The following is a 22,065-nucleotide window of genomic DNA, read 5'->3' as shown; positions in this document are numbered from 1 at the left end:
AGCCCACGGTGTTATGGATGCTATACTCATTCTGCCTTACAATTTATTACCTGCTTCTATAGTCAGGCAAACATAAACCTAAGGTCAATGGCAAGATGGGAGAAAAGCACTGCATTCTGTCAGTGCATCTGTGCTTGCATCTGAAACCCATTCCCCTTAAATCACACTTAGGTTAGGAAAGCAGTCACTCAGGTTTGAATGCTAATTGATTCCAGCAGCCATGTACGTCACTCTTCTGTGATGCATGTACAGTTTGACCATGTTCAGCTCCTTTTGAATTACACAAAACGGCACTCATAAATTCCAAAGCGTGGAGTTTTCAAGCGGAATCTAAATAAATCACTTTGGCTGATTACTAAAGAGAGATCCTGTTTAGTACATTAGATGTAAACAGTACCTGGGGGTGTCCAGGCGACAAAGACTGAGCGAGGTCCGATAACGGTGACATTATATGGATCTGGAATCCTCTCAGGAGATGACACAGGGGTCTGAATCACATATTTGTCACTCACGTTACTCCCTCCCCCTGTGCTCGCTTCCAGCTGGTACACATACCTAGCAGCATTGAAACAACAAGTTAAAAGATGGACTTCAAAACCAGGAGTCAGTTTAACCCAAACAGAAGAGCCTTTGAACCACACTTCTGAGTTGATACTGTGGTAACTTAACACTTTCAAGTAATCTACTTTTAGACCATTTTGTAATCATTAAACATATGACTTTTACCACCGGAAAGAGTTGGCATATATTTTTTTTGTTATACTAAACAAATAAGCAGTATTTAATATGCAGAATTTTACCAAACAACCATACCAACCGTATGAAATACATTAGTGCTATTATGCCTCCCCTTTTCTTGCGGTGTTGTTGTTATGCAAAAAAAGTTTTTCATTGAACGTGGAGATTTTAAATTAGATTGTTATTAATAGCAAAAACATTAAACATTTCATTATTATTAACGAATATTTTTGAATATTTAGAATATTTTAAAATCATAACCAAATAATTTTATATAAGGTTTATATAATTTAATTTAATATAAAATAATATACTGTTATAATATACTGTTAATATACTGTAGATTTATAAAATATCTTACTTTTAATTTTCTCTCGGGTAATACTCATTTTTTCTGTCAGTGTTGCAAAGGGGAATCAGGTGAAAAACATCATACACTATAATTGTATGAAAGCTCTATTTAAAGAAATAACAAAGAACTTAATGGATACTTCTAAACTTTACACTGTAAGGTTAAATGTTACATCAGAATACGTACAGTACATCTGCAGTTTTTATTGTTAAAATAAATCATTTTGTAAAAAAAAACTCTTTGTTTGCTGATTGTCAGTATTGTAATGCATTTCTATAAAATGTACAGCAGCACTAAAATGATTCTAATGGAGATATTCCACAGAAATATTTAAAAGTATTTAAGTGTATATTTACATATAAATGGATTTAGATCAATGTTAGGTAGATTATAAAAATGCTTTGAGAAGTCCACTTTGGCACAAAATTGACTGCACAAGATAGATTTTCCTTTTAAACGCTGTCATTTATTGGAGTAAAGGTCCACATTAGCGATGTAAGTAGGACATGTTTAATATTAAAAGCTTTTCCTTTTTTCATAAATGCCATATGTGAATTCATTAATATTTTTAAATTACCTATGTAATCATGTATTGGAAATGTCCAATATGCAATTATATATTGGATTCTCTAGTTGCACTCTAGATAATAAAAAGGATAAAAGGCTAGATGTAACTATATACAGATATTTTAATTATATTATTGAAGGTCTTATTCTAGAAAACCTTACCAACCAAAATGCTCATAACACAGAGCAAAATTCAAAACCTACAGAGCCCGCTTCACTTTTTGCCAGTGCCAGTTTTAACGAAAATAAACAAATCTGTTATATCAAAGGATGCAGCACATTAAAAGCGCTTCCTCAGGGGATAAAGGTTAATATTTCAGTCATCACAAGGATTTTATACAATGGCGAGGTAAGTGACAGCTAATCAGCATTGTCATAAATAATCAATGAGAAGCAGCGGATCATGCAGAATTCTGCCCTTGTTTAACTGTTTCGTACATCAGAATATATGGTTTTTTATAATGAGGCCACTGTTCTCGACATGTTGTCTCATGCCTTTGTAATCCTAAGAACAAAGACCAAATGTGCAAAAAAGGGGTCTGTGAGGGAATTCCTTTTGGCAAGCTATCTAGAATTACAGTAAATTAAACGTCAAACATCTCCTGCTACTAATATAACACAAATGAAAGTAGTGCTCCTGAGGGCATTGTTCCATACAAGTCTTTACTCATGGTACAATGCAAGCCTTAAGGGCTGGAGGTTGCTGGTTCTAATCCCGACTTTACCATTTTCCAGCCACTGCCAAGACCTCCTAATGGGTAATGTGCTGCCTATTGTCAGGGATCCCTGTTCTTGCCCATGCACAAGCAGAACAAACATTCATCAGCAGGGCTATGTGTCTTTGGTTTTTGCTTTCCTTACAGAAATGTGCCTTATAAGCAGTTTTAGCCAGTGGGTTTCTTGAAATGAACACCAGCTAAGTTAAATTATTTTCACTCCATGAGCTGAATGAAACCTTTTTTAGTAAAAAAGGACCCAAAGGGAAAAATAACTCAATCTGAAATCCTAAATATAATAAATATCATCAGAGGAATAGCTTTTTGTGCAGTTTCTTACATTTTACCAGACCTCACAATAATTCTAACTTAAGTGCTTGGGAGATCTCCACATTGTTTATGACTGATGAAACGCAGACTACAAACTGGGTAAATATCCTGGATTAAGTCACAAAACCTAAAGAATGTAGATGCTTAATAATTCATATTAATGTTGGAAGCAGTTAAAAAAAAGCAAGATAAAACACAAAAATCAAGAAGGACATTGTCCACATTAAGGTTGACAGCTTTTTCCGATCTTTCCAGAATTGTGGAATTAAAAGAGCCTTGGACATGTATGGGAATGGTTGGACATCCCTGACCAGTGTGGGCTTACATTGATAAATGGGCATGAATTACAGTATAAGTAGATTTTTCAGTTAAAATAAAACGAGGAGAAATAATTGGTTTAAAATAAAATTAAACGATTATGGCATTTAAAAAAATAGGATTCCCAGTGCAGTACGCACACCTTTTAAATATCTAAGGACCTACAGTAAATGTGATCTGTTAATGTTTTATGTATGAAAGACAAATCTCAAAAGTATGATAAAGTCTTATTTGCCTCCTCAGAGTTTCAGTATGAAACTGGAAAAAATGTATTTTTTTCTGTTTTTTGGAATCATTTAGAAAAGAAGTCTTCAAAAACTGATGCTGTGTGATGACTTCTTTTAAAGAAAAGTTTTTAATGATTTTGTATCAGCAAGGTTTACCCTGTGCACAGGAAAGTCAAAGAATTTCTGAAGACACGCACAGGATTAAGTGTCATCAATACTCATCTCTTAATAGCCTGTTAAAGATTTGTGAAAGGCAGAACCTGGTGTTGGGCTGAAGGCCAGAGTCTGTGTAGTTCAGGTTTCCTTTGTCGCCAGAGAAAATGGGCATGCCATCGCGAATCAGTCGGTACTGAGATACAATCCCATTGGGCTCCAGTGGCTCACTCCAGTACAGCTCCACGGTGACAGAACTTACAATCACATGCTGTGGCCTTGCCCACACACCTAAATGTTAGAAGCCAAAAAACGCAGGATTGAGATATGCACAAAAAGAAAAGCCAAGTCTTTAGTCTCTCAAATGCACAAGTTCTGATTTTATTTTTTTGTGAAAAAGAAAATTGTTGCAAAACCATTTTAACCTTAATGTCATACCTAAACTTTACGCATCAAAGTATTTATTTAAGTTATGAATATGAAGTTATTTTAAGAATATGAAGCACGTTTACAATAAAAATGATTACGCTTTATGAATCAGGTGGTACTGGCTTCAATTTATAAGTCAAGGACTGATCTATACCTACTGTAAGTGAATTTTCTAAACCTGCACAAGATTCACAGGAGAAAAGAGTTTAGATCATTATATTTCCTTTTTCTTTTTCTCAGAATGACAGATAACACCATGTTATTACCATGATCTATTGTTGGTTCCATACTATTCCTCTTCTACATGTTGTTCAGGACACAATGACCATTAAAAAGATCTGTAGCTACTAAGCAGAACACAGGTGGTTTCACAAATATAGACTATAGATTGAAAATATTTTCATTATGCCATTAATAGATTACTGTTCTTAATTGAATGCATTAAAAATAAAAAAAATAAGTCAGTGCAGTATTAGTTTTTAATACTGGTGTTTAAATGAATACAGCAAAATCCTTATGTTCATATGATATCACATAGATCTCTGCAGTACCAAAACATGTATGCCAGTATACTTTTATAGAAGATTTTTCATATGACACAATATGTGATGTTGCATAAATTCACTTTTAAAAAGCAGTCTGAAAATAAGCAGAATTAGAATTGAATTAGATAATTCAGGAATAATTTAAGTAAAATAACCTTTTTTAATGATAAAATAAAAAAGCAGAGCAGAATCAAGCATGAAATGTGCATAGACAGCCCCGTTGTAATAATTTTAATATCTCCAAATCTTAAAAGACTGATCTAGAAATAACTATAATTTTGCACTTTACATAGTTTGCTTTTAATCTGTTCTTAATCATTCTTGCAGCAGGTATTTCAGCTTATTCTATAGCTGGCTCTCTAGACAGAGTAATGGAACATGTAACATGAAGACATTTAAGCCTCACATCTGCCAAAGTCAATATTGAAAGAAAAGAGCCACAGTCTTTGCACTTCTGAAAAAAATAGTAACAGTGGCTAGTGGTGAGAAGATCAAAATGACAAAGAACACAGTACAGGCTAAGAGTAGATAAAGTGCTTCTGAATGGAAACTCTAAAATTATTCTTCACTTTGAGAAATCCTGTGTTTCGAATACCCATACCATAAATTCTGAAGAAAGTGCCAACTGAATGCTTCATGAAATGTACTACCTACAGTAATGCCTGCACATTTTATAACATCATTTTTAGACTGAATGCCATTACTTATATTTGGAGGCATTATTGTGGATATCTTAGGGTTGTCATTTTCTCTCAGAAAGGAAAGAAACACAATTTAAAAATTGTCTTAGAAAAATATTCAGGAGAATAAGGAAACAGGAAAACACCTTGTTTCTAGATTTAAAAATAAAAATGCAATTTTGAAAGACATTCATGAATAAGAAACTGGTTCCCTTAATGAAAATCTTTTGACATCTCATGAAAATATAATGCTGTTCAGATGGATCTAAAACTTAATAACAAAAAACATAAAGAGTTTTAAAGGTTGATAGGGAAAATCAGAATTTTAATATTTAAAATTCTTCATTACAATTGTTAGGATTCAGAGAGCACTTAACCAGGAAAACCAAAAAAAAAAAAAACTTCAGTATGTATAAATTGCATTGAAAAAAGTTTTTCAGTGAATGTGTTATTTTTTAAAATATTATTTTATATACCAGATAAATGTTGTAATTTAGTCAGTGATGGGAAAAAAACTATTATTTGTTTTGTCTAGTTACAAATCTGTGTAATGTAACATTGTAACGTTGAAGCTTCTGGAATTAGTGAAATGATGCCTTACACTAAAGATGATTAATAAGAGTTGAAGGTATATGTTTCACAAAAATTAATTAAAATGAATTGTGAGATGAATCTCCTTGTAAATCCATATACATTAGGATAAATGAAGAGATATTACAATATTATACATATATACTTTTATATTACTACAAAATCTGAAAGGACTTGGTCAGTCTTCTGTTTTGATTTATTATCCGCTTGTAGTAGGAACTGCCTAATGTTGTATGCCAAAAAAAAATATTTCACATCTCCCAGCAAAGTTGCTTGAGTCAGATATTCCTGGAATTCTCCACAAAGTATTTTTCTGCTATGTAGAAAAGAAATACTATTGCAATCACACAAAAGACGCTGTCAGTTTTCAATTACTCAGTTTGCACTGTGTCTGTGAGAATACTGCTTGGCTTCTCAATAATAATAGCTATAATAATAGGAACTGGTAATTGTTATTCTTTTCCACACAGCAGTGTATATCACAGAAGGTTTTTTCTTTGTTCAAATGTGAAGTGGATAGAGACAATGCTTACCTTCAGGACCAGCTTGCAGAGTCCTGCCTATAGATGGCTGACTTGCACTGCATCCAGCTGAAGTGCAGGCAATTACCATGAAGCTGTAGTTAGTATGGGGCTTGAGACCTGCATTAATGCAGAAAGACAGCTCTTATCTTTTAAATCATGCATATTGTAAAGCACTAAAGGCCTTCTTTATCTTGATTTGAGCTAGTTAATCAAAAGCCATAACAAGCTCTACCCCTAAAAAATGATACCATGAAATCAATACATGATAAAAAAGAGCAGAGATGAACAATAATAGTAGTATAATTATCTATTGTAGAGTTTTCTCAGCAATCCATTTATTACCCCATTCATGAGTATGTATTTAATTGGAATAATAATGTGTGCATGCTTGTAATTATAGCAATTTTATCATATAAATCATTGTTTCTGAAATGTATCCATTGAAATATTAGTATGATACATGCATTTTTTTAATATGTGAACATGGTATACAAGAAACAGTATACTGTGTATGCATTCAGATACATATATACTTTATATACAAATATACCGACATGAATAAGATATAAACAGATAAATACAGTGTGATAGACATATGACTAAACACAAATAATCCATAAAGAATGATCAACTCCACTTATTTAAACTGGTTAAATTAAATTGTTTCATATTTTAACATATCAACAGTATTGCTATAAATAACAATGATCATAATTAACACACATAAAGCATATATATTCTATAAAAGAAAGTACATTTTATTCACAATATTCTAACCTACTGTACATAAAACCTAATTTCTGGGGTCCAAGCCTTATTTCAGATCTCTGGATCTCTGAAACAGAAATATTGATATTGTACAGAAGCTTTCAAGCTTCATAAATGTAGAAACATTACAATACATCTCCTACTTTATATGGCATTATAAGTTTTCAAATTAGTCCTGTGGTGCTTTTCACAGTTGCTGCGGTACAGTATGTGCCCGATATAAATTTATTAGGTTATGAAAAATGCCACACTTTACCTTGTACCATGCAAAGTGCCTTCCTTTAGCAATGCAATCAAGAATGTATGAAGGGCATCTAAATCAGGAAACACTGATGGAAACTTTCAAAGGGATATTGAGAAATTTAGATATAGCTAAATTAATGTTTCAGTTGACTTTGAAACCTGTGTCTTCTTTTGTTTCAAATGATTACATGAACAATTATTTATATATAAGAAAATAAAAAGAACAAAATGTGAGCATTTTATCCCTGAAAGCTTTATTTAATATAGATAAATGTGTAGATAAAACAGCCTAGCTTTAAACTGAGAATTCAGTTTAGACTCATAGATTCATCATGAACCGACAACTAATTGGAAAATATTATGTGATTTATATTTTTACAGTGTCACTGGTTTTCAAAGATTTGTGCTCCAGACTTTTGTTTAAAAATACATATATAACGATTATGAGCAGAAAAAGAGGTACTCTGTCATGATCTTTAAACTCACTTTGAAATATTATGTTTTTGCAAAAATTAAGGTAACACAATGAGAAATTCTATACCAGCATGAGTTACCAATTTGATATTTTGGTTAATTCTGTTTTTAAATTGTAATATCTCATTGAAAAGAAAGTGGCAATTTCACACACTGTAATACAACACTGTAGCCATATAATATACTCCACATAGTTCAATCTCTTCATTGGAACAAATCTTGGAATTGTTGGATTTGGAATATATGTTTCTTTTGGCAGTACCACACACTTCAGACTTTAAATTATTAAAATCCCTTAAAGAACAAAACAAAAACTGAAGGGGGCACTCTTAGTCTGCTTATTGCAACTGCACCTTAAAATTATAAAAAAATAAAATAAGTCCTACTCATTTTAGCATTCATCCCTTGAAGCATACATAGGTCCATTTGTACAGCAACCGTAACACAAAGTGAAACAATGCCATAACTGTCATCCAAATTGTTCTGTACAGGAGTGTGGAAGTGTTCAGTAATAAATGATATAAAAAGGTCTTTTATTGACAAGCTGCCATTTACTGTTTGCATTAGAGAATATGAGAAGTTGATGGCTGCTGCCCCAGGTCCCCAAAGGTATTCAACTCAAAGAGATAGCAGAAAATGCTTCAGTTTACTTAAAGCATTGATAACACTTCTAAATAATTAAGTGCGGACTTCCTGTCTTCAATTACTTAATGCTTTTTTTGTCTTAAGAGGATTATTAAGCGATTTGTGGATTCCACATGATGAGCATGCTCAAAGAGTACCCCAAAGCATTTTATGGGATCAGGTTTCCTCAAGCTCACATGTAATTAAAAATGGGCAACGTGGTACCATTGCTCTCTGGATGTGCACACAGACATAACGTACAATATTATAGGCATCCTCCTCACAAACCCATGTCTTAAAATGAGCTGCAAGTGTATCACAAGGTATTTCATAGGTACAATCAGAAAAATATAATAGCAAAAGCACCTGTGCTCATTAACTACAACACTCCAAATTTAGGTGTAATAATCATAAAGAAATTAATGTTTTATTATAATAACATACGCATCGTATATAAAAAACAAAACGATACATGACCAAACATGTTAGTCAATGTTTTTGTGTGCTTTTTGTTCTCAGAAAACAAAATACTTTACTTCTGGCTGAATTAAGCTCCAGTTTTAGCTTAGCTAAAGACCTATTCAATTTCTTTTCAATTGCTTTGTAGAACGTTATAGAACTGTAAATAATGGAAAAACTGCAGTTACATAGGTGCATACATTCAATACATATTACATAAACCCTTAAGAATATGTGCATTCTTAATATACATTATAATAGTAGTTACAGCAGAAGTAGAAACCAAAATACCCTTCATTTTCCAGCCCCATTTGTTTGATAGACCTCCTTTTGAATGTACAGCATACAAAAAAACATGATTAATTAAGTTTTATTTTGCCTTAAACCCCTTTAGCTAATTGTTAACATGGTATGAACATGAGAATATTATTTTCAATAAAATCTCTTCTACCCTAGAAATAGACTCAAGTATTTTAAGTCTGGAACCCTTTAAAACAACAGGCTGTGACTAAGTCTTTGTTAAGGGCATTCACACCTTTTTAAATTATAAATGTTAAAATTATTTTTCCTCCCTCTCAATTCTTTCTTCCCCTCTTATACTAAATGTTACTGTAAGTCTTATTTTTTAACAACTGTCTTTCTTGATATTGATATTATTGAAGATTAAATTACAGCCTACAGGCTACTGTTCTCCGTTGATTAGTATCATATCTGATTTTTGTTAATTTGTTAAGTTCAAAGCTCTGTGCCATGATGGCAGTTTGATATTCATAGAATCACATTGAAAAAACTTAACAAGAAGTTTGAAAACTTTCCACCACCTCTATACAGCTGTGTACAGATCCAGTTCCAGCAGAAATGTTGAGAATGCTTTACAGAAAGTCTTGCGTCCTATAAAAAAGAATCTGTATCATCAAGAAAACAGTTCTGGAATGACTTGTAATGATCAAGTAGTGATTAAAGCAAATGTTATTTTCACAGCAAACAAAACAGCGGTAGTATTTCAGAAGCTAAAGATTTTTTTAACTGGTGAAGGCCTTTAGCACAAGTTGAAAAAGATTTAAGATTAATTTGGCAAGCACATATGTCATTCTAAGAGGTTTATCACTTATGCATAACTGGTGACAGGATTGTTTGTATCTAAAGTAGCTGAGTAAGAATGAATTGTGGAGCAATGAATTGTGGAGGCTATTAGAATCTGGAACCAAAGAAATATCAATTATCAAAGAAATAAGATGGCTGTAATTTAAAATAAAGAAGAAAAAAGCCTTATTCTTTATAAATAGCCTCAGAATTCCAAGAGAACAAGTTTTTTTTCATGGGAGAACCGTTATAGATTACAACTCATAAAAAAAAATAAAAAGACGACAAGGCTACTATTCACCAGCAGTTGAGTACAAAAAGGTAAAAAACACACTTGTGCTCCATCAGGAGATTATAATGAAGACAAGAGTATGGCATTCCTAATGAGAACCTTGTTTTAAGGAATAGAGGAGGCTTAAATGGCCAGTGAAATCTGTCTGTCTCCTCTCAATAGCTGCCACTTGACCCTTTTACTCTGCAGCTGATAGAGCCTTCCTCTGTGACATCACAAATGGAGCACTGGGTGCAGACAAATCATTCGGATAATTATATATGCTAGAATAAACTAATGAAAAGCTATTAGGTTTACTGCCTTCTGTCGTGTTTGTTTTATGGGAAGTATAAGCCATTTAGTGGTACTGGGTGACAAACTATCAGAAGGAAAAAGGGATTAAGAATCTGACATGAGGGTTTACTTGTTAGAAATAAGAAGAGTATGTTAAGATCATAGAAGGAAAAAATATGTACAATATAAATATGTATAATAATAGATGCTTTTAATGTTTCTTGTATGTGTGAACTAATATTTCAACCAAAGGCCCATCCCAACAATAATTCAAGCCACATTTGCATATCACAGTTATAGCAGCTGTTTTTCATCAACAGATAAATTGACAGATGGATAGTGTCTTGTAAAAATTATTTATGGAACTTAAGGTGTCGTCTTTTAGCATTAAATTTCATAGTTTTCCAGAAAATAGGCCGTGCAAGGTTTTTATTTTAGCTTTCAAATTAAAAAATTTGCAAGTGGGAAATTAAATTATAAGTACAAATTTGGTGTACACTACAAGACATTTAATCTCTGCTCTTACAAAATGAATTATGGTATATTAAACATTAAGCATTGGCACACTAGAGCAATTATTTCAGCTCATACTTCATGAAAAACGCTCATTTTTTGTTCTTAACCCCCTCAAGGCTAGAGCAGCAGTTTAAAACTATTACTGATAATGACATTACCATTTATTTTGCTATTATTCATTAGCAGACAAAGGCCCTCAGTAAGTCTGCTCTCTCTCTTACCAATTGATCATACAGTTTCAGACTGAAATCTCAATAGATGAGGAAATACAGTACATACTGTACACTTGGGTATCAGTTTATTTACCTGTGATTGATCTCCTTCACAAAAGAGTAAAATGAGCCAAGTTCTCTGTGTCTGAGATTGAGGGCTTCAGCAGCTGGATCACACTCAATCATTAACTCATTTTATATGAGATTGTTTTATTCATTTTCACTAATGCAGATGTAAAATATAATAAAAACACTTTCGTTTCTTATTTTGACATTTTTCTCTTTTTTTTCTAATTGCACTTCAACACAAAAATGCTAAGCAGGACAGTTGATATTATACCAAGCTGTAAACTCTTTCAAAATGTCTAATTGTTGTAAATTTTAAATGGCAGTATAGGTGTCTAATTTTTCTGCATGGAATTCCTTCCTGTGACATCCTTCATTCTGGATGAACTGCCATTGCCATAATGTGAAAAGGAATGTTTAAATCGTATTCACCACTCACTCTTAAACCAGAAAAAAATAAAACTAGATAAAACCTAAAACCTCTTACAAGTCTTTCCAAAATATAATTCAAATTTCAATATAACGGACAATCTATTGTGGTGTAAATATCCCTTTTGCTCTTTGCATTTCTTTTCTTTTCTTAAAAAACCCATTAATTTGCTTTGTTTTAAACTGGTGTGGTGCAGGAGGTTTAACATGTTCATGTTTTGTGGCAAACAGTAGGGGGGCACCCTAGATTATGTTAATGACTAAGCCCCAAGGCATTTTATGTCCTCTGCCCAGCAAATCATGGTACAATAGAATGCTAATTTTACATAAACAGTTCCTACTATTCTGTTGTGTATGAATGAAGATGCCAGTTTAAGAACAGTTATAAATGAGAGGAGGCCATTCAGCCTATCTAGTTTGGTAGTTAGTAGCTAATTGATTGATCCCCGGATCTCATCCTGCAGTTTTCTGAAAGAAGCCAGGATTTTGGATACAACAACATGGCTGAGTGGTATGTTCAATTGTCCCACAAGCCTTCAGGCAAAGAAGCGCCCCTTGTTTTTCATTTTAGATGCACTTCTGCATTGTGTCATCAGGTTCCTGTTCACGGTTTATTCATATTTTTATTTGCACTTGTTGTGCTACAAGGCCAACTCCTATTGTCTCTGACTTCTGTGAACATCCACATGCTTTGTGATTGTCTTTATTCCTCAGTCAACAAATTCTCCTTTTTAAGAATAAAATTATTTTTTCACATCAGACTATCTTCTTCAAATTATTTGAGATATTTTACAGCTGACAGTTTATCTGGGTAATTAATGTATAATAGAATTTGTTTTGTTTCCTGGTTTCTTGCTGCAATTGGCTGTTTTGTCAAAATACTGCCTTTTTTGAAAGTACAGTACCATGGTCGGATCCAGATGTATCTCAGATTTGATATAATAGGAAAAAACATTTGGACTTTATGATCTAATGTGATATATTGATTGACAGATGTGCCATAATATTTTTTAAACAAATTTGATCAAAAAGGACTAAAAATACCTGACGTAAAATTAAAAATGAAAGAATGAAAATGAAAACTCAGTGCATGTCTATTGGGTTGGTTATTACTATATCGGAAAACTTGTATTTATTAATAAACTGCATCTTTTAATGAAGGTGACATGAATGCTTTCCGCTCAAAAATGAGTAATATTTCATACCCACAGAGAAATTCAGAAATGCTTCCGTCTAGATTATATGTTTTATATAGTTTTCCATCTGAATAACAGAAGATGAAGAAGATGCAAATAAATATAAAAATCCCCTGTTTTGTATCCCCCTTTAACACAGCCTCGCTGATGATTTTTGGCCCTAATGTTTTAGCAGAATTTGTATTTAAAAACAAAAATACTACATCTGTATATTACTTTATTAGTTACTTTTCCAACCACCTAAACTTCGAAAGCTATTGTTTCATTTTCATTTTGAAACTCCACTCCTTTTGACTCATAACTGTTGCTAAACAATATACAAGAACAATGAAGAGCTCTTTTAATTAGCCACGGTAAGTTATGTAAATTTGTGGAATGCTTCCAGTAATGTGAAAAAAATGTCTAAGGGTAAAGCGTAATGGGGGAAATGAAAAAGCAAAGCAGGGTACTTGGTGAATTTATCATTTACCAATGCCAAGACATAAAAGTTGTTTCAGGACTTTACATAATAGGAAACCCAAGGCAAAATGTTGCAGATCTGGCAGAAACTGCAGGCGTACTGTAGCAATGCCAACAAAAGGTATCTCCATCACAGTGGAGATGCTAGAGGGAAGCCTCTTTTTATAGAGGCCAAGTCTTAAAGCACAAAAGAGCTATCAGGCCAAATGCGGAATCAGATGTGACCATTCTGGGGCATAGTGATTGGCTCTGCATACTCTCAGCTGTGCCAATTTTCCTGGATTTGGATCTTTAGAATTCCCTTATGGTGTTTTCTCTCTGACATATCTTCAGTCAAATGCGAAGAGTGGAGGAATGTGACCATTTGGAGTCCGGAATAATTTGAGCTTTTTTAACTAAAATGATCATGTGTTCCAGTATGAAGCATATTTACTAGATATGATACAGTATGTAGTGTAGTAAGACATTACATTATATGCATTTATGTAAAAGAGAACATGAACCTTGCATTATATGCATTTTATGGATATAGAATCTCTAAGAAGATGACTCGTGTTTCATGAAGCAGAATGTGGCTTGCTCTTTGAGATGTGGAGGTTTGTTTTGAATTTGCTGATTATCTGATGCTGATTAAAATTGATTTTTAAATGGATCTGATGTAACATAACACTGTTGTTTAACAAAAGAAAGATGGATGTATTTAGACAAGGAATTGACATCATTATCCTAAATTATAATAAAGTTAGATAAAAAGAGCAGCAAAATGTGAAAACAAAATATGTGAAATTGACTAAATTAGACATACCCCTGTGAACCTTCATCATACTATAAAATAGCTGGATTATTTAAAGGAAACTTAACAACTGGAGGGATGAGATCATCAAGTCTAGGAAGAAACCAAATGTGCTATGTGGAGTTAATGACCTCCTCTCATGTACAGAATTAGCTAAAATTATTATACATTCTTCTACTACCGCTTTAAACACATGCATTATGAACATAAGTACATAAAGGTTAAAAAAAAGAGGAGGCCATTCAACCCATCTAGCCTGCTTAGTAGTTAGTAGCTAATTGAACGAAGGATTTCACTCAGTCATTTAAGAGCCATAAAAAACGGCATCAGCTTCAACAACATGAGTTCTTTCCATACTCCCAGAATTCTTTGGGTAAAAAAGTGCCTCCCTCTAGGTTTTCAATACACATGTTTTAACATGCATCCTTTCATTCTTGTTTCACTGTGCATTAAGGAGAATGGGATAGACTGTTTTTAGCAATGCCTTTGATGACTTTGAATCCTTGTATAATGTCCCCTTGTAATCTTCACTGTTCCAGACTTCCTATGTCTTCTCCATTTCAGTAGTTTGATTAGATCCCAATAAATGAGATGAAAATTTATGAATGTTATTTGACATATATACCCTAACTTGCCTAGCTGAAGGAACAACAGCCTAGATACTGTACGAGGATGAAACTAACCCCCTTAGCTATTGCATGAAGTGAACTATGGTTCTTCTCTGAAGGTATAGATGGGGAGGTGAGAGAGGTGCTTGAATGGAAGTCCAGAGGGTGACCTATGCAGTGATGTGAAAAAAGAACACCTGCTTAAGAGTCTATGGTTTTACAATACATATTAAGACATATCTGACCTTCATCTAGTCATCACTAAGTCCTAACAGTAGACAAATGTTAGTTTGTCATTATTCATTAAACAAATAAAATCAGCCAAAAATCTTTATTACTTCACTGCACACTACAGTATATGCTGTACAGAACCTAGAAGGCAAGATTAGTATCCAACCTTCCTGAAGTTCTGTTGACTAATTTACTTAATATACCAGAATATACTGTAGATCATTAAAATAAATTATGAAGAGCAATGGTCCAAGTACAAATCCCTGTAGTACTCCAATAATTAAATTGCGCAATCTGAGTACTGGTACTAGTATTTGTACTGTTTCCTGTTCATTAACCAGTTCTCTTTTACAACACTCAAGTTTTCCTGAATGCCTACTGCCTACAATTTGGAAATTAATCTTTTATGAAGAACTTTATCAAAGGCCTTCTGAAAATATAGATACACCATTTTATATCATCCATTATAAATAAAAGACATCAGAATTATTGCTTTATCATATCATAATAAAGGGCATTTAATGGATGACAAAGTTCTCTATTCCTTCACCTACAATTTGCAATTTATTTTATTAAAGTTGGGAAGAGTGATACCTCTCCCTTTCACTGTTTGCCTTTTATGCTATCATTGAGATATACTTTTTGGTAATAGTATTCCACAGAGAATTTCCACAATATTCAGAATGCATAGAAGACAATTTCCCTATACATTTCTCACAGAAAAATTAATTGCAATTGGCAGTAGATCAAAAACACGTAAACAGACATCCAGAACATGGATTTAATAATTAGGTTATTGATAGTCACAGCAAGCAGTGACAGCTATATTCTTTTAAATCATATGAATTATGCACATTTTCCTGTTTAAAATTTTTAATCTAAGAGAGATACGTGCAGTGCAGCACTTAGGTCTAATTTGCATACAGAAAGCTCTTGATAAAGAACAGATTGTCAACAACTCAGCACAAAGGGAAATTACTCCTTCATGAGCATGTACAGATCAGTACAGTTTGTTGCATTTCAGAACATTTGTCAACTGTTTTATTTACAGATTCTAAACAAAAAAAAAACCCACAAGTAACAAAAACTGCACATATCCCTAAAATGTGTAAATATGTTAATCAAGAGCTGTTACCTAAAAGGCAAGCCGTTATAATTTCCAATATCCTTGCTTCATGACTAATGGCAAGTGTCCAACTATACTGGTACACTCTGCAGAAGATAAAAATAACTGTCTCAAAGTTCCACAAATCACACCGACACCAGGACACAAGTAATTGTCAGGGTAGTCTTTCATTATGGGAATTAGGTGTACTTTAGTCATTAGATTGCTTCCAGAAAGAGCATGCATAAATAAACACAAGGATCAAATGAACACAGTACATCCAGATGTCTTCTGTGTCCAGCAAGGTAACTGAAAAACTGTAGAGTTTGAGGAGTGGGAAACAATTAACACTCAATAAGCAGTCAAAGAAGATGGAATGAGCTCTTAAGATATTTCTGCTGCACCAAAATCATACTCTCTACACTTGGTTAATCAGGATCTCCCAGATAATATTCACTTGTAACTTTACAATGCAGTAATAATAAGTGAAGTGTCCCTTCACTGGTGGTTTGCTTGCTTTTCACAAAGTATAAAAAACAGGAAAGGAACACTATTTTAAAATAATAATTAATCCTACATTAGCCATTACCTTTATCAAGATCTTTTTAATTACTCCATTTAAACACTCAATTTAAAATAATAAAGAAAATTTAAAAATTGCTCACAATATTTATATTTTCCATATTATAATGTTGAAAAACAGTTTAGATGTAAATGTTTAATTAAATAGAGTACCCAATGCCCTTGTGATCAGGGTTTTATACCTGTTGCTCTTTATTTGCTTTACTGGGTAAAAGCTTGCTTTTGTTTTGCATAAGATGTATATATATTTATGCTTGCGCTATCAGAGTAGTTCTTGCTCTTTGTTTATCAGTGGATTTATTAATGTTTAATATAAAATAACAAGTTTAGGTGGACAGAAGGACAAATAATGTATTAAAATTCATGAATACTTTAATTAAAAGAATACGGTAAAGCTTGCTGTGGAAATGAAAAAAGAAAGCAAAACACTGAATTAATGGTTTCTGTATAATTGACTGAAGACCTGTAAAGGGCAGTTATGTAGCAGTTTTAACGCATCTTTTAATGTATCTTTTCCAAGCTAATTCTCACGCAGGCTTTTATGTAGCCAGTTAGAAAATACTCTCCCCACATCAATTGAGACAGGCAGACATGGACAATATGAGAAGCAGCATGGGCCAAAGCTGGAATGTTTCCCAAAATTCAAGAGGATTGAAGAAATACACAATAATACTCTTAAAATTTATCAATAAGATTAAATAACACAACTACTTTTAATTTCACTGTGAAAAACTTCAAGGGAACAGTGATAGTTACTTTGGACTTTTTTCCGGAATCTTCTGACAAGACATTTCTTAAGAAATATTGTGAAAAAGAATGAAAAAACACAATTTTGAGAGTATTGCCTCCTCAAAACAGAAAATTTCTGCTTCTTCTATGCTGGTTTCAATCAAAAACATGGCCTTAATATGAAGGGTTTGCATCGTTTCTTGTGTAGATAATTTAATTTTCAACAAATTTTCCACTGCATAACTCCTCTTGATCTAAAGGCCACAAATAACACATCCTAAACCTTCTGAACTCTGTGCAGTCAAATACAGGCTTATACCATCTTGTTGATATGGCATGAACTGAAATGCTGCATTCTAGGGCCTTATTCAAATGTAATCTCTTCATAGAAGATTATATTTTATAGGACAGATTGAGAAGCTCACCAGTATCAGCACATGTATGTATTCACAGCATTTATTACTGTTAATAAGGATTTCTTTAATAGTAAAAACATGTTCCTCCACCTTATACTACAGCTAATTATACAGTGCCTTGCGAAAGTATTCGGCCCCCTTGAACTTTTCAACCTTTTGCCACATTTCAGGCTTCAAACATAAAGATATAAATTTTTTATTTTATGTGAAGAATCACCAACAAGTGGGACACAATTGTGAAGTGGAACGAAATCTATTGGATTTTTGAAACTTTTTTAACTAATAAAAAAATGAAAAGTGGGGCGTGCAAAATTATTCGGCCCCTTTACTTTCAGTGCAGCAAACTCACTCCAGAAGTTCAGCGAGGATCTCTGAATGATCCAATGTTGTCCTAAATGACTGATGGTGATAAATAGAATCCACCTGTGTGTAATCAAGTCTCTGTATAAATGCACCTGCTCTGTGATAGTCTCAAGGTTCTGTTGAAAGCGCAGAGAGCATCATGAAGACCAAGGAACACACCAGGCAGGTCCGTAATACTGTTGTGGAGAAGTTTAAAGCCGGATTTGGATACAAAAAGATTTCCCAAGCTTCAAACATCCCAAGGGGCACTGTGCAAGCGATCATCTTGAAATGGAAGGAGTATCAGACCACTGCAAATCTACCAAGACCTGGCCGTCCCTCTAAACTTTCAGCTCAGACAAGGAGAAGACTGATCAGAGATGCAGCCAAGAGGCCCATGATCACTCTGGATGAACTGCAGAGAACTACAGCTGAGGTGGGAGAGTCTGTCCATAGGACAACAATCAGTCTTACACTGCACAAATCTGGCCTTTATGGAAGAGTGGCAAGAAGAAAGCCATTTCTAAAAGATATCCATAAAAAGTCTCGTCTAAAGTTTGCCACAAGCCACCTGGGAGACACCCCAAACATGTGGAAGAAGGTGCTCTGGTCAGATGAAACCAAAATCGAACTTTTTGGCCACAATGCAAAACGATATGTTTGGCGTAAAAGCAACACAGCTCATCACCCTCAACACACCATCCCCACTGACAAACATGGTGGTGGGAGCATCATGGTTTGGGCCTGCTTTTCTTCAGCAGGGACAGGGAAGATGGTTAAAATTGAGGGGAAGATGGATGCAGCCAAATACAGGACCATTCTGGATGAAAACCTGTTGGAGTCTGCAAAAGACCTGAAACTGGGACGGAGATTTATCTTCCAACAAGACAATGATCCCAAACATACAGCAAAATCTACAAAGGAATGGTTCACAAATAAACGTATCCAGGTTTTTGAATGGCCAAGTCAAAGTCCAGACCTGAATCCAATCGAGAATCTGTGGAAAGAGCTGAAAACTGCTGTTCACAAACGCTCTCCATCCAACCTCACTGAGCTCGAGCTGTTTTGCAAGGAAGAATGGGCAAGAATTTCAGTCTCTCGATGTGCAAAACTGATAGAGACATACCCCAAGCGACTTGCAGCTGTAATCGCAGCAAAAGGTGGCTCTACAAAGTATTAACGCAAGGGGGCCGAATAATTTTGCACGCCCCACTTTTCATTTTTTTATTAGTTAAAAAAGTTTCAAAAATCCAATAGATTTCGTTCCACTTCACAATTGTGTCCCACTTGTTGGTGATTCTTCACATAAAATAAAAAATTTATATCTTTATGTTTGAAGCCTGAAATGTGGCAAAAGGTTGAAAAGTTCAAGGGGGCCGAATACTTTCGCAAGGCACTGTAGTTATTCAGGACACTTTTGATTTCCTTGAATATGCAGCACTGGGAAGTATTTTAGGTTTCTTCGTAAAACTTATCATAACACATACATTTAGTGTGTTATTACAGACTCTGCTAGCTGCTTCATGGTCATATTCAGATTGTTCATGACTTTTGAAAAACTTTTTTTTTCATAATGAAATTAATCAAATCTGTTCATGATAGATGCCTGCTTTGTAGAAAACTTTATTAAACCCCCACATTTTATAAATTATTTTACAAAAAAACTGTTTTCTTCTTGTCATTAAATGTGAGCCACTTGAATTTGACTGTCCACTTCTGCTCAAATTTTGTCTATCTGTGAAACAGATGATATGTTATACTGTAGGTGTAGTTTTAACTCAGCTTGCCTTACATAGCTGAACTCCTAATGTGTGTTTGCTAGGAAAGTCCTTAGTGATCTGATGATGCTCACCAGATAACGACAGTTCTCTGAAAAAAGACAAAGAGACTTAGCTTTTCCTTCTCTTGCTAGGTAACCACAACACAATGGGCACAGCTTTTCAAATGCTAGCCATCCAATTGATGGTGGTATTACCTGGCAGCTAACTATATGCTTTGAACTGCTAAACCAAGGTGCAACAGCAGTGCAGAATGCCTCCAGTGATATAACTGTTTCCCTGCCAGGTCAAACAATGTCATTAATGCTGGCCTCCTCAGTACTTCTCCTGGGAGGATCACAATTTTAGTTTTGCCCCTCTCAATTAGCTTTAGGCGCCATTTCAAACTGGGTCATGCATGCTTTCCATGGAGTTGTCCCCATGAAACCCACCAGAAACACTTACAGTAGCAACCTCTGTATACAGAAGGTTGTGTTTCTGCATGGACAGTAGGTTGTCTCCACAATGCGGTGGGTTCTAAATTTCTCTCTGTTGTTCACTGGGCAGTGGTCGGAAGTCATCACTAGTTGGTGGTACTAGCCAACGCAATACCCCATTCTTCTAGCTTCAGAGAGTGACCCTGAGGTGGTTTAATGCTACTCTGTGTTTCTTATCAGGCTGCATGGCAAGCCCTTCCACAGCATTGGCTCTGGCATGCTCAGGCCTTATGGTCCAACGGACTGTGATGACCTCCCTCTCCACAGCCAATTTTTTTGCAGCACATTACTCCCACATCATGGGAGTGAGCACATTTTTCCACATCGTCTGCTTTCTTTCTGACTATCTGGATTTATTGCAGCTATAATTGAGAAGTTTCTTTTGATGCTCGGGATAGATTCATAGGAGATAGCTGGCAAGCAAAACTACAGTAAATTAGCTGTCTACAGCTCTAGTGGAACAACTGACTGCAAATAAAGAATCAAGCTAGTGGAAGGTACTCTAACAGATGAGAAGTGTTGAGGGTCATCTTAAAAATACTTCGTTACATTCCTCCAAGACCACATTGAACAATTCTGTTCTTTTTATAACCTTACCCCTCGGTAGTGTCTTAAATGATGTGACAAATACTTTCTGGCAGAAGCCAGATGTCAATTCTCCTGTCAAAAAATAATACACTTAATTTCCATAGAAAAGCATGCCCCATCTTGCACAGTTAGCCCAATGTTACTGTACAGTGTATAATTGTCACACCCTCTACGTCTAGAGGGCACTCCTACTCTGTCCTGTTCCTAGTTTTCCTGTGCTTTTCTTGTCTTTCCGGTTTGTCTTTGTGTGGGGCTAAATATTTCCGGGTCTTGAGACCCGCCTAGCACCAGGTTGTCTCCTCCGCAGCCTGAGGGTACAGGTTACTACCCGACATTGTCTGAACCGCTAAACCCAGGCTAACCTCCATGTTGCCCCTTTTGCCGCAATGCATAGGGTCATTATTGCTCTCCTGGCCATTCCAGGGCATGCCTTTCCGACATCCGTGACAATAATGGTTGAAGTTACAGAATCTAAAATGGATGTTAACATGAGAGAAACAAAATACACGTGCCCTGCTCCATAAGTCTAAGTCACATTTGTAAAAAATTGAGTAATTATTATTTATATTATAAAACTTAAAAAATTCTTAAAATAGTTTTAACAGTTTTTGTGTTTTTGTATTCATCTTAGCAAATTAATTGTTTCACATGTTTTTATGATTCCAAAGAGCTCTCAAAAGTTTATTTTGGGGTATTCTTCCTAGTTTTACACAGTATTCCTAACTTCCTTCTATGAATTGATTACTCACCAGGAAGACAATTGTCTAGCTGTCATACTGACAAATAAAATCAAATTTTATTTATTACGTATATCAACTGCAGAACTGTGAGAGCTTGTGTATAGAAATATTGCTGTCACAAAGGCATAATTTTATCAGGTATGGTTATTAAAATTAAACTGCCCTACAAAGTCCTACTAAAAGAGTGCTCAGAATCAAAATCAGATTTGTGTGCACTTCTTACTGTAGAATTTTTTAACAATAAAATGCTTTTTTAGATGTAAAGCACACAGGTGAACAAAACGTTCCATGTTTTCTGGCATGGAACAGAGAAATTATATGAAGACATGAATTAGATATTTAATCCCCAGAATCATGGGGATTTTTTCAAGACTAAAAATGTTCGGTGCTTTCAGCCTGTCAGGGCATTCCCT

At 34.4% G+C, this 22,065-nt stretch overlaps 1 protein-coding gene across 1 annotated transcript in view; it reads right to left on the bottom strand.

The window, feature by feature from the left end:
- The window catches only part of ush2a (Usher syndrome 2A (autosomal recessive, mild)), a 427,426-nt gene that overhangs the window by 73,177 nt on the left and 332,184 nt on the right, over positions 1-22,065 (bottom strand). The window contains exons 56-58 of the mRNA XM_088624763.1: positions 6,180-6,287; positions 3,509-3,692; positions 398-555 (exon numbers count right to left, since the gene is read on the bottom strand). Coding sequence (XP_088480889.1) covers positions 398-555; positions 3,509-3,692; positions 6,180-6,287 — 450 coding nt within the window. The remainder of the gene's footprint in view (positions 1-397; positions 556-3,508; positions 3,693-6,179; positions 6,288-22,065) is intronic.

This window comes from Lepisosteus platostomus, chromosome 3 (assembly GCF_059453375.1).
Source record: "Lepisosteus platostomus isolate fLepPlt1 chromosome 3, fLepPlt1.hap1, whole genome shotgun sequence".
Lineage (NCBI taxonomy): Eukaryota > Metazoa > Chordata > Actinopteri > Semionotiformes > Lepisosteidae > Lepisosteus > Lepisosteus platostomus.
The sequence above is the reverse complement of the archived record's forward strand: the minus strand, read 5'-3'. Positions and strand labels throughout refer to the sequence as shown.